This window comes from Pseudopodoces humilis, chromosome 5 (assembly GCF_049639895.1).
Source record: "Pseudopodoces humilis isolate 2021_Gansu_Grassland_sample_001 chromosome 5, ASM4963989v1, whole genome shotgun sequence".
In the NCBI taxonomy this organism is placed as follows: Eukaryota; Metazoa; Chordata; class Aves; order Passeriformes; family Paridae; genus Pseudopodoces; species Pseudopodoces humilis.
In genome coordinates this window covers 21,343,378-21,355,867 of record NC_142204.1, presented here as the reverse complement: position 1 = coordinate 21,355,867, position 12,490 = coordinate 21,343,378, and the positions used below count along the sequence as shown (strand labels likewise).

Below are 12,490 nucleotides of genomic sequence, written 5' to 3'. Positions count from 1 at the left end.
ATGCAAGAATGAGTCAAAACTTTTGTACATTGTTTCAGTCTTGATCAGTTATTTTATCAAATCCATAATTTGTCTCCTTTACACATGAGTTTTTACTAAGGCTTCTTTCAGGGAATGGCAATCATCTTAATGTCACTTCAAAGTTAGCCCTGCAATGAGCATGGTGTTGGGCCAGATGGTTTCCAAAGATCCTCTCCAACCTAAATTACTCTGTGACTTTATTCTGTGATGTTGGAAAGTATTCAGATCACCTTCTGTTAAAGCTTAGGGTCACAAACATTTTGAAGGCAAGCTGGTTTTGGCAGGTGGGGTTGTTACTACTTTCAGGCTTTGCCTGAGTCCACATGCTTTTTCTTGTCAGTGTCAATCAGTTTAGAAGTAAAATATATGGCAGACTTTTGAGACTGCCAGAGTACAGTTCAGAGAGTGTGTGACATGATTTAATGGTTAGTTGAGCATTGATCTATGGCTGAGAAGCAAATCAGAGCATCTTCCAGGGTGTCCTCATCTGCCTACAGTGGTGTTGCTCCTGCTGCCACTGTGATTCCTGGCTTCTGCTGCTTTTGATGCACTGATCTCCCACACTTCCCATGTTTTTTACCCAGCCATTCTCTATTACAATGTCCAAAAAAAACCCCCTGCTTCTCTCCTCCAGCCTAGTAAAGAGAGATTATTCTTTATTCTATGTTGCTTTCTTTTTCCTCTAAAACCAGTGTTATCTTATTTATATAAGCAATCACATTTGTTCTGTCTTTGAATAGCTTCAGCAGGGTTTATTTCTTTCTGTGGAAAATATGACATGAGGTTTTGACTGAAATTACATCTTTGTCTTAGCAAATTTTCCATTTTACTAAAGCATCAAACAAAAAGTTAAATCTAACACTGGGATAGGGGAAAATGCCATTGATTTTATATTAATTTTCAGTAATGTAATAACAATGCTATTAACACCCAAGCAAAGCACAAAAAGAACTTGTTCCGATTTGTAATGCCATTTTCTATTAGGTGTCAGACACCTGAGGCACTGCATATTTGCTGGGATTTTTGCACTTCTTGGGCAAATTTGCAGCCTCTTATGGCTTGGACTTGTGCCTCAGATGCTTCCCTGAAGGCTTCATTAATTGCCAGTAACACAAATCTTGTTGTATCATATTGCTAAATGATGCAGTTTTCTTCCTCTCTGTGTCATGCCAGATAGGAAAGGCTCTGGAAAGGAATTTAGTCAGAATGTCTTGATCTCTGGGAAGAATCTGAAATCTGAATGAAGTCTACTTGAATGATGAAGGGTAGCCAGAACCTGAAGTGAGAATGTCATCTTCAGTGTCCTGGGAGGATCTTTTTCTATTGACACAAAGGGCAAAGTGTCTTGTGAGACTGTCATTTTTCTAAAAAGAGAGCAGGAGAGCCCATCCTTCTTCAACAACATCTCTCACCCATAATGGCGCTGAAGTATAAAGCCCCCTTAGGCTGAAAATAATTACACGTATTTGAAGGGGTCATTAAGAAGAATTTTGAGAATCACAGAATTGGTTGGGAAAGACCTCTAAGAGCACTGGTCCAACCATTAATGAGCACTGCCATTTTCACCACTAAATCACACCCCTAAGACCATATCCACACACCCTTTGAACAGCTCAAGGGATGGTGGCTCAACCACTTCCCTGGGCAGGCTGTTTCAATGCTTGGTAACCCTCCCCATGAAGAAAATTTTTCCCGATATCCACTAAACCTCTCCTGGCACTACCTGAGGCCGTTCCCTCTTGTCCTATACCTTGTTACCTGGCAGACAAAGCCAACCCCCACCCCACTACAACACGTTCCAGCACCTTGATGTCTTTCCTTCAGTGAGGGACACAATGCTGAACACAGGATTTGAGATGTGGCCTCACCAGTGCTCAGCACAGGGGGACAATCTAATGTGTTGATCACGCTTTTTCTGATGCAAATAGTGTATTCTGCTGTGTTCTTTCATCACGGCCTTGAATCTCTTTGTGCTTCTGTGAGAAAAGCTGAAGGACCAGGAAGCAAGCCAGAGTTATGGCTATATGCAGAAATAAGAAATAGGAGATCTCTTTAAGGCATGAAACCTCCCGGCAGGCTTTGCTGTCATCATCTTCTCTACCACAAAGCAGGCTAGGGACCTGCTTTCTGCACAGAAATGTTATTGATTGTTATTCATTTTGCTGCTGTTCTCTGTTTCTCTGTTCAGGCTCTGGTGCTCTTCAGCTGATGTTTATTCTCAGCTAGTCCCAGGCCTGGCACTCCACTGCCTTGTTCTCAGTATCCATGGGAACATTCACATTGTTCCACGGCTCAAAACAGGGATTCAGTGTCCACCTTCGCTTTAGAGATTCACTCCTCATCTGCTGCATGAGAGAGTGCCCTGCCTTCCTGCAGGACACAGAGTTTGAGAATAGGCTTTTCTGCATTAATTCTGTATTCTTGTGTCCATCGTCTAAGTGGAGGAACTCTTTCTTTGCCAGGATCTGAAAAGACAAGAGCTTTTTTCTGAGCTTTTGGCTGGCAAAAGTAAAGCAAATGAAGGCAGTTTCCCAGCCACTCTGTGTCCTCCCCCTCCCAGAAAGCTGGATAAGGAGAGACACACCCGGAGCTCCTGCCTCTCCAGGTCCCACAACTATTCAGTAACTCAGCACAGATCCCGAGCCCTGTCCTAAGTAGCTGGTTAATCCTTCTTGAGGACCTGTGCCCAACTCCAGGGTACTTTCTACACAGCAAGCCCAGCAGAATGGAGCAGCTCAGACTTTCCAAGATTTGCATTCACTTGCTGTTTCTCAGCAGAGGTCACCACTTGCCTCATCCCCATGGACACCAGGGAGGTCCATAAATCAGCTGCACAGCGATAGCACAGCCCTCATGATGCTCATTATGCATCTCGCTACTGGATGAAAGCACCACCTTTGGTGCCAAGTACATTAGGGAACATGCCTAGGTTTAAAAAAGCTCCATGGGAGGGAATCACAACATTTCTAAAGTTTGTCCTCTTGCATCACAAAAGCTGAGCATGCTTCTCAACCATGTCTCAGGCGGGTGATAACAAAAGTCCAAGGCCAACAAACAAAATGAACAGCTTTAAAACAACAAAGCTGTGCTGGGGTTTGTGTTCAGTGTTTGTTGCCACAATCTGGCCCAGACTCACCATCTCACATTTCCCTGCCAGAATGATGGAAATATAAATAGGGGCTATAAACCCAAAGTATTTCCAGCTCATACATCCAAAGGATAGAAATTATAGTCTCTTAGCAAGGAAAATGTTCGAGGGTAGTGAGGTAATGGGACCTGGTTACAGAGCTCATTTCTTTGAAAATCTTTAATACAGCATGGAAATTTTTCAATGTCCTTGATGCAACCTCTGTTAACTTATAAAATAATCCCTTCTTTCAATGGAAAAGCCTCTTCCTTCGAGAATGATCTGCTGAGCTCCATTTTGGGAACCGTTTCTTTCCAGATGTTGTTTCCAGATACTTTTGAGTGGCTCCGAAGACAGAGCGTCAGCAAGGAATGAAATCTGGCTGCTTGAAAGATAATCCATTGCCTGTTGGCTTACCTAGAAAGGGCCTCACTTTTCTGTGCATTAGCTGAGGGCTGCTGCTGTTGAGCCATAGGAGTCCAAGCTCCACTCTTGCTAAATAATATTCTGGAAGTCCATGCCATGAGTCACAGCAGCGTATGAGGCTCTGCTCATTTGATTAATTGCATTACCATGCCTGCCCTTCACTTGTTGACTCCCGGCCATAAGAGCCTGGGATGTGCTGCGTATGTAGTAAACTGATTGAAGGGGGAATGTGTGTCGATGTATGGATGTGTACAAGAGCTTTCTGAAATCCCTTATGATCTTCCCACCCACTGGGCATTGCTTCAATACGGAGCTCAATCGTCAGGAAACAAACTTGCTCCCTCATCTGTGTCCCACATTGCAGCGAGCTTGCCAAGTACAGCCAAGCTTTTAGAAAGAGAAGAGAACCCCCCCACCAGTGAATTTATGACCCTTGGCTCTGCTTGTGGCTTGTTCCTGTGCATGCCTGAGTGACATGGAAACTGCAGAAAATCTGTTTGGCCTGTTTCTATGCTCTCACACTTGCAGCTACATTGGATTTTTCCCTTTTTAAATGACTAGGGGGTTTTGTTGGGTTTGTTACGTTATAACACAAGCAATACACCATGGAGAGGCCCAGAGAAGAGCAACGTGTGTTACTGAAAAGAGAGGGGAAGGATGGCAAAGAAACAAGGAGTGGTTAGAAGTGCTTCTGGAGTGTTTGAAAGTAAAACACCACTCTCCTGGTCTCTTCCAGGTCGTTCAAGCCAGATTTTGTCCTGATCCGGCAGCACGCCTACAGCATGGCACTGGGGGAAGACTTCCGCAGCCTCATCATCGGCCTCCAGTACGGTGGCATCCACACAGTCAACTCCCTCTACTCCATCTACAACTTCTGCAGCAAGCCCTGGGTGGTAAGTGATGACCCAGCTCTGCTGCCTGTCAGCACTGCAAAGGAGATCTTGGTACTGATAGAACACCAAGCTCGCCTTCCAGGACTTTCAAAGGAGTTGGTCTCTCCAGGTTAAAAGCTAAACTGCCTTAGGAATCCAGGTGGGAGTTCTTGGGGGGAAAAACCTCCCAGAACTACTTTATCAGCTTTAGTTATACCAAGGTGTTATTTCTTCACTCTGAGTAGAATGTTTCCCCTGTCCCAGAATCTAAAGAGTCACCAATAGCTGATAGTGCAGGAGAGTTCATGGAGGACCGTCTCCCCTGGGAGGGATCCTACACTGGAGCAGGGGAAGGGTCTGAGGAGTCCTCCCCCTGAGAAGGAAGGAAGGATCAGTAGAGGCAACATGTGATGAGCAGACCAAAACCATCATTCCCAATTCTCCTGCACCATTGGCTGGGAGAAGGTAGAGAAAATCAGTCCAGTCAGGGTCAAACCACCACACAGGCAGAGCTTTTCAACAGTACCAGAATGACATGCAATATTATCATAAAGTGTTAGTTCACTGAACCTGAAACATTGCAAAGACTTAGACTGAATCAGCTCCCGATGAGGACAGGGCATTTGATATTTGGCATTTGACCAGTTTTGATATTTTGCACTGGAAGATCCCTTCATCCATTCTTTAAATTTTGTCAAGTTCTCATGAGAATCCCAGAAAACCATGAAAAAATATTATCACTGGTTTTTCTCAGCGCCAAATCAAAGAATGTAATAATTCCCTGGAGCATTGCTATGATCAACTCAAAGGCAGCTGAAGCTTCAGAAGCAGGAGAGCTGGAGAGATAAGTTGGCCATGAGCCACAAGACTAAGGCTGGCCATGGCAGTACCTGCAGGAGGAAGTCAGATCCTGATACCACTTTGGAGTTGGCATGTGGGCTTTCCAAGCAGTTTCATCCCAAAATGTCTTCTCTGATCACTGATGCTTCCAGAATGGAAATTTCCCCTCATTCCTCTAGGTTCTAAGAAGGAACTACAGCTATATGGATGTGAGAAGGAGATGGGACTTTCCAATAAGATGCCATGGAAAACTTTTAGATGTGTTTCTTCCCCTTCACCTAATTTATTGTTGTTTTTTTCTTTGGAATAAATATCCTCGTGGTCTTCACTGTGTTGGTTGGTAGCTCAAGTCCAGATGAGGTCTGTAGTGACTCAGACTTTTGTTTCCATGGTTGGGCGGTGTTGGACTTAAGTAATTTCTTACTAAAATGGTACCAGTGTAATAAACAGAGTCTTTTCAGTTTTTTAGCCCCTTTACAATATTGGTGGGATTTGTTGAGCCCAAAAGAAAGATCTTGTCTTTTCCAAAGATGTTGTCATGCAATAATCAGGATAGTGAGAACAATCTCACTGTGCCTGTATGGGTGGTTAATGTACATTTGACCTCAGTTTCCATTTGATTTTTCGATTCCAGGCTCAGTACCACACCTTCACATTGTTTCTGACAGCTGATCCTACACACAAGTGCATTGGCCCTGGTGACCAGACAAAAAGCCTCCACATTTACACTGCCTTTTGCTTATAGTCATGTGGTCCATTCCATCTGATTTTTGGGTCAAGTCAGTCAGGGCTTAGTTAACACTTTTTGCCACTCATGCCTTGTACTTACGTTTCTGATGGTGTGAAGGAGCCTCAAGATGTGAAAGGCCTATTTTTAGGCATCTAAAATAAAAGAAAACAAACAACAACAACAAAAAAAAAGCAGTGCTGGAAAGGCAGTGTGGGAGAGCTTGGCTCTGCCAGCAGCTTGGCTCTAGCTACTCTGGGTCTGGTTGTGCCACACTTTCCTCACGGGGAATACAGCTGGCACAGACAGCCTTCCCTGAGGAGTCAAGGAAACCACTGGCAAACAATTTAAGCAGGTTTGCAGAATGCCTCCTTTCCTTGCTGCCCCTGCACACACATCACCCCAAACCAGTGATTGTAACATGTTCAGCAATCTGAGATTGCATTGAATAAGCAATGCTCAGATGGTATTTAGGCTCATGTAGAGAGTGCAGTGGGGCATTTGAGGGCAAAAAGCTTCACTGACAGCAGAATCTGAAAATTTTGTTTTTGTGATAGCTGGGAAGTGAGAGATAGGGACACCTTGGTGCACGTTCGACTTTGATTGCAAAACAGGCATCTTGACATAACAAAGATTACTGGAAACTTTTTGGATCTAGAAAACAGTTGAGATGCATGAAGAAATGAAATCAAATACCCCTGGGAAATGTGCTTACACTCCCATTTTTTACTTTCTCCAAAAATGGTTCCATTTCATAGAAATGTTTATGATTTTGTGCAGGGGGATGAAATTGAGACTGCTTTTCCTTGGCAGTTTGCAACCACGTTTTAGTCTCAGCAGCTCTAATTACAGTCAGCTGAGTTTGGGTTTGAGTTTGCTCAAACATGCAGTCCCACTTTTAATGACATTTGCCAGGTTTCCAGTTCTGCAACACAAAAACTTCTTCAAAGATTAAAACAGACACAGTTTGAATTAGATGTTTCTGAGAGAAAAGAAGAAAGTATTCAGAGAGTCTCACACCCTGAGAGAAGCATCTAAGAAACCTGAGTTTTAAGATGATCCCAGAACTATTGACAATTAATACTACGAGCACTCCAAGTACAATGCTTCAACCACCAATAATAATTTCTGTGTTAGAATTCTAAGTTCCAATCCAAAATACAGTGGGAAGAATGCTCAGAGCAGTAACCACACTGCATGCAGGTAATGTCTGTAATTGCAAAGCAACTTTTGCGTCTGTAAGGCAGCGGAAAACATGAAGTTTTTCTGAAAGTCACCTCCTGAATCCAGGGACTCCTAGCCAAACTGTTATTGACTGTCAAGGGTTATAGGCCCCCTGATGACCTAGGCACTTTCAAAATATGAAAAAGGCCTTAAGGTCCTCAGAATGGATCTTTTTATTTCTCTGTAAAGACTCCCTGCATGTGACTCTGATCTCCAAACAGTCCAGCCAAGGCATTTTCTTTGCCTACATGTTCCAGGTGCCTAAAACCAGGCTGTGCCACACTGCCTTGCCCTGTGTGCAACCTGTGGTCTGCATGCAGTCTCACTAAAACCAGTGGAATGACAGAAAGCAAGAACTTCTGCCAGCACGTGGAAGGTGTGGTTATATCTAGCAGAGCTGCTGGCAACAACCTTCCTTCCCGTCTGCACAGGGAGATGTTGCTGGAGCTCTGTTATCAGGTGTCTCAGAGCCTGCTGCACCACCTAATGTGGGAGTCTCTTTGTCAACATCCTGTCCCTAGCAACTGGTAAAAAAAAGCGAAAATGGGAGGGAACTGTCCCATGAGGGACACTACCAAAGTCAGACCTTTTTGCAGGCTTGGCCCAGTGACGAGGCTCCCAGATGTCTGACTCCCAGATGAGAGAATCTGAAACACTCGCTATTTCAACAACAGCCAAGAGCTGTGTGCTTCAAAAGGAACAAGTCAGAACATTGCCTATCAGCTGCACAGTTGTTCCAGTTATTTTGTTTGAGCTGTTTCCCCAGGATAAATGTACATTGCCTCAACATCACAGTGTCCATGGTTCACCAGGGCTGCGTGCACACACAGCAAGGGGCATGGGCTGTTCTCAGGCAGTGTTTTTCCTTCTTTCCCTGTCTCTGGCTCATTGTGTTTAACTTTTAAGCCCTGTTTGCTCACCTTGCTAGTCAAAACAGGGCTTTATTTTTCTTTTCCAGAATGTGCAGGGCTAGTGCAAGTAGTTAGAGAAGCAAGCTGTCCTCCTTCCACAACATCAATACCCTCCTTGCCAACAATAATTATTCTGCATTGGGATTTTTTCCTCTTATCTGCTGATGCATGAGGGTGGTGGTGGTGTTAGTGATGGGATATGCCACCTCTTGATATTTCCTGGATTTTCTTTAAATGCTGTGTTTTGAACTATGAGATTAGGAAAAGGATTCTTTGCATTTGTCTGCAAATCTACTGACAGCTGCCCCTTCAGCATTTGGCCTGGGTCTGGCACACACCTTGCAGCCTAAAAATATTTTTGCACAGTAACTGCATGCCAAGATTTAACTCTCAAAGGGGAAATTCTTTTCCACCAGAAAATGAAGTTTCAACTTCTCATGCAGAAATTCTTTTGTTTGAACTAGCCCAGTGATCAGGAGAGGAGCCTTAACAGGGCTACTCAGCAGAAAACATCCCCAGTAGCTCTCTCTCCCTGCAATGTAACCTTGGTGTGATTTGGTGCATTTACTGGCTCCAGCTATTGCCCAGAAGTGCTCAGAACATGCAAAATTAAGCAGCTGATGCTATTAGGAAGAGAGCTTGCTTTTCTTTCCCTTCTTCCCTAGATGTCTGTTTCCTTACCTTAATCTGTGTGTAACTTCCCTCAGGTGACACAAGGATCTCCTTCAAGATTAATACATCCCTACCTTTGATGGGCAACTTGAGAAACTCATGCAAAGGACTTAAAAGCTGTCCTTACTTGGTCTGAGGTGGAGACCTTTGTTAATTAACTTGATTTTACCAAATTCTGGGAGCCTTGGAAATTGAATTCAATTTATAAACTACTTTGTAAATACGACTTAATGAGGAACTCAGTCCTATCTACCAGCTCAGCAGGAACCAATCCCCAAACATTTTATTGTCTTATGTGGCTGCCAGTCCAACCACTTCACCAACAGCCGTGCCAGTTCAGCACTGTCTATGGTAACAGGGTTGTGTCTAAGCTTCTCCTGAGGTTGTGGGATATGCATCACGTCTTACTCTCTTTGGTATATCAGCCCTACTTCAGAAACATTTTCTGTCATGGTTATTAGGTTTCTCTCCTATAGTTCTGATTTTTTCTCCGGGTGATGAATGAAGGATTGAACAGGGAGGCTGCAGACAACATACAGAACAGTCTGCTTGCTTCACAGATGGCTGAAGCAGAGCAGGAATTTGCTGTGCCGTGTTAAACTTCTCTTGGGGTTTGGGAACCTGAGCAGAAATCAAAACTCAGTCCTACCATGGGCAGCTTTGTGTCTGACTGGGAACAACCCTGAGAGATAAAAAGGTTTATAATGGTGATGATAGTGGTGATGATGGTGAAGTTCATGCTGATGGGTGGGGACAATGACAAATGTTCCTCCTTGTGTGTAAAATACCAGAGTGGTCGCTGTCCCCACTGATGTTACGTACTGCTCTCTAGATACCACTCTCACAGACTGGTGCCTCCCTCAGACCTCATGGTAAATGGGACAGGGACAGGCAGATGAGCCCCTTTCTCTCCTGTCATCCATGTAGGGCTGTAGGGGGGCCCTTGGTTCACAATAAATGCCAGTTATGATTAACAGTGGACTCCTACTCCTTTGGTCTGACACTCAAACCCTCTAGTAATCACTGTCCCTGGAAATTCTCCTGCCTTGCAGCACAAAGTGGCTTGCTTGGATTTGGCCATGGAGAAGAGATCCAAGGGACATCTTTGGTTTATTTGGTCTCTGATGGGAGTGGTGCCACTGATGTCCTAAAATGTCCACTACTAAAAAAGCTCCTCTCCCCAGATGCACTTGGAATGCAAATCTTCTTTCAGAGTAGATCTGTAAGAAAATGCAAACTGATTCCCTTCTGTCTCTTTAATCCCTTCTCTGCTCCCTTAGCCCAAGGTGTGTGTATATAGGCTGGCTTGGCCATGGATAAATACAGCAGCTTCTTATTTTCTTGCTGCTCTCAGGTCAAGAAAGCAAGGTGGGAAAAACATAACATTTCCTTCACCACTATCAGAACATTTTGCAAGCATTTGCCTGTTGCACAATAAGTCACTGACATCCACTGTGTCTGTTTTTTGTTCCCTCTCCCTCACCCCAAGTTCTCTCAGCTCATTAAAATCTTCAACTCACTGGGCCCTGAGAAGTTCCCCCTGGTGGAGCAAACGTTCTTCCCAAGCCATAAGCAGATGGTGAGTAACTTTGCTTTCTTCTGATGCCAGTATGGACGGGATGGAAACAACAGGTGCCAGTTGGGAACAGGGAATGGTGGTGGGAATGCTGGGAAGAGTCTAAATTTTACTTACAGAAGTAAGCTAAAAAGTGCTGTGCAAAAGACACTCCTTGGGAACCTCTTTACTTTCTTGCCCAGCCCTCCCCTAGGTCATGTACAGACCCTGAAAAAATGTACAAAGAGGCTCAAAGGCTCAAAACTAAAGCAGAACTCCATTGTAAAACACAGTCAACAAAAAGCTCATCTCTTAGAGCAAAGAATCACTCCATTCAGATAAAGTGGATTTTCCCTACTCCTGGAATTGTTTAAAATATGCTGACAATTTGGGACGTGGGTCCCAAGAGATGTTTGTTTCACAATGTTAGTTTGCTTGGTCTCTCACGTGCTCACCATCCATGAAACATTTATCAGCCTGAAGGTACTCAGGGTAACTTGGAGTTCTTAAAAGAGTTTGTTTCAGCTTCTCATGTTTTCTTTGCACAGTGCTCTGGGGTCTGGTCTTTCTGTCAACAGCTAAACACTCTGTGCCCTGTGTGCCTGCTGGGAACTGTACCAAACTCTTAGGGCACCTTCCAAAGAAATCTGCGTAGGTGCCTTTAGTCCTGGAGAGCGCAGCAAAGAGAGGGGCTTTGTTTAAAGCTGGTCATGACTCTTGTTTTCCCTGCGTTAAAAGGAAGACTAGTCCTTTGTGAGTTTTTGCTCCCAACTTACATCCATGAATTAATGGCTCTTCCTACATGGCTGAGGCTTTGATGAAACCCTGTATGAACCATGACCCCCTGTGTGACCACTGTCTGGCTGAGCTCATTTCCCAGGCTTGACTGTGAACCCAAGCAGCATTGCCAGCCCGAGCATGAGGGCTGTTGAGATGTCAAACTAAGGCTCAGAAATATGCAAACCCGTCTTTTCTCACACACTTGTTGCAGCACTGTGGGCCAGCCATAACACAAAACAGGGTGCAGGTACATAATCATCTAGTTTCTTGGGAAAAATCCCACTGCTACATGCTAGGTTCTCAAATATTTTGAAATGCCAGGCCTTCACCTCGCTGTTCCAATACTCTGCTCTCTACCTGTGCTGTGTAGACTACAACACTTCCATGTTTCACAGGCACATCGTGGAGGTAAGTACAGTCATGAAGTTGTATTATCATTTAGGACATAAAGAAATGGATAGTCCTTAAACAATGTGATCGGTTTTTGCACATTAATGAGATTAATTACTTGCATACCTGTTGCATTTAATTTCTAATGATCTATGAAGAAGGTTTTGTGACATGAGTAATGCTTCAGGACAGCTGTGACTTGGACCACCATTTCAGGAATGGTACTTTTGGAAGACTCGATAAGGGTTATCATTGCAAATAAGTTAGCACTTTTAGTACGATTTTCTTGTCTGGCTATCTGATTCTTAGTTCCTCAGATGTAGATGTATTTGGTACCAGCAAGGTAGTTTGCACTGATCTTAATTTCACTTATTTTCCATCTTTATAACTAATCACCTACTTAGAAATGCTATTACTTACTTCCAAAAGGGTACAGGAAGCCTTTTAAACTGTAGGTAATCTCATATGAACACAAACACTACTGCTGACATGCAAGTCTGAGTAATCTGGTTTAAATCAGTCACTTTCCAACAAATTACGAAAGCAACAAACCACTTGGGCAAGTTCAGGTCAGCCCTTCCCAGGTGAGGGGGAGTGGTCTGCCTCTGAATGAATGATTCTACACAACTTCTAAATATCTTTTCTAGGAGCATCTTCACAGCATCCTGGACTGGGAGGGTCTGAGAGGTCAAGTGCTTACACCAAGCAAGCTGTATTGTAGTCATCACCAAACACCTCTGGAAGCTGTTTGCCCACTGTGCATCAGCTTCTCCATTTGTCAGACAGGAATATACTGATCCCCTTTTACCACTCCTTCTCTTCCCTCTCCTGGAGGCATTTCCAAGCTGAAACAGTGAGCACTCATAAAACTCACTGTGGTCCTTTGATGGGTGACCCCCTGGAAGTGCTTATAACGAGTGTTATGGTTTTACCTCTCTTCAAAGT

The 12,490-nt window shown here is 44.0% G+C and overlaps 1 protein-coding gene across 3 annotated transcripts in view; it reads left to right on the top strand.

Moving 5' to 3' along the window:
* SYN3 (synapsin III) overlaps window positions 1-12,490 on the top strand; it is a 187,953-nt gene that overhangs the window by 47,808 nt on the left and 127,655 nt on the right. For all 3 annotated transcript variants that reach the window (XM_088055066.1, XM_005527544.3, XM_088055067.1), the window contains 2 exons: window positions 4,311-4,467; window positions 10,310-10,399. In XM_088055066.1, coding sequence (XP_087911192.1) covers window positions 4,311-4,467; window positions 10,310-10,399 — 247 coding nt within the window. The remainder of the gene's footprint in view (window positions 1-4,310; window positions 4,468-10,309; window positions 10,400-12,490) is intronic.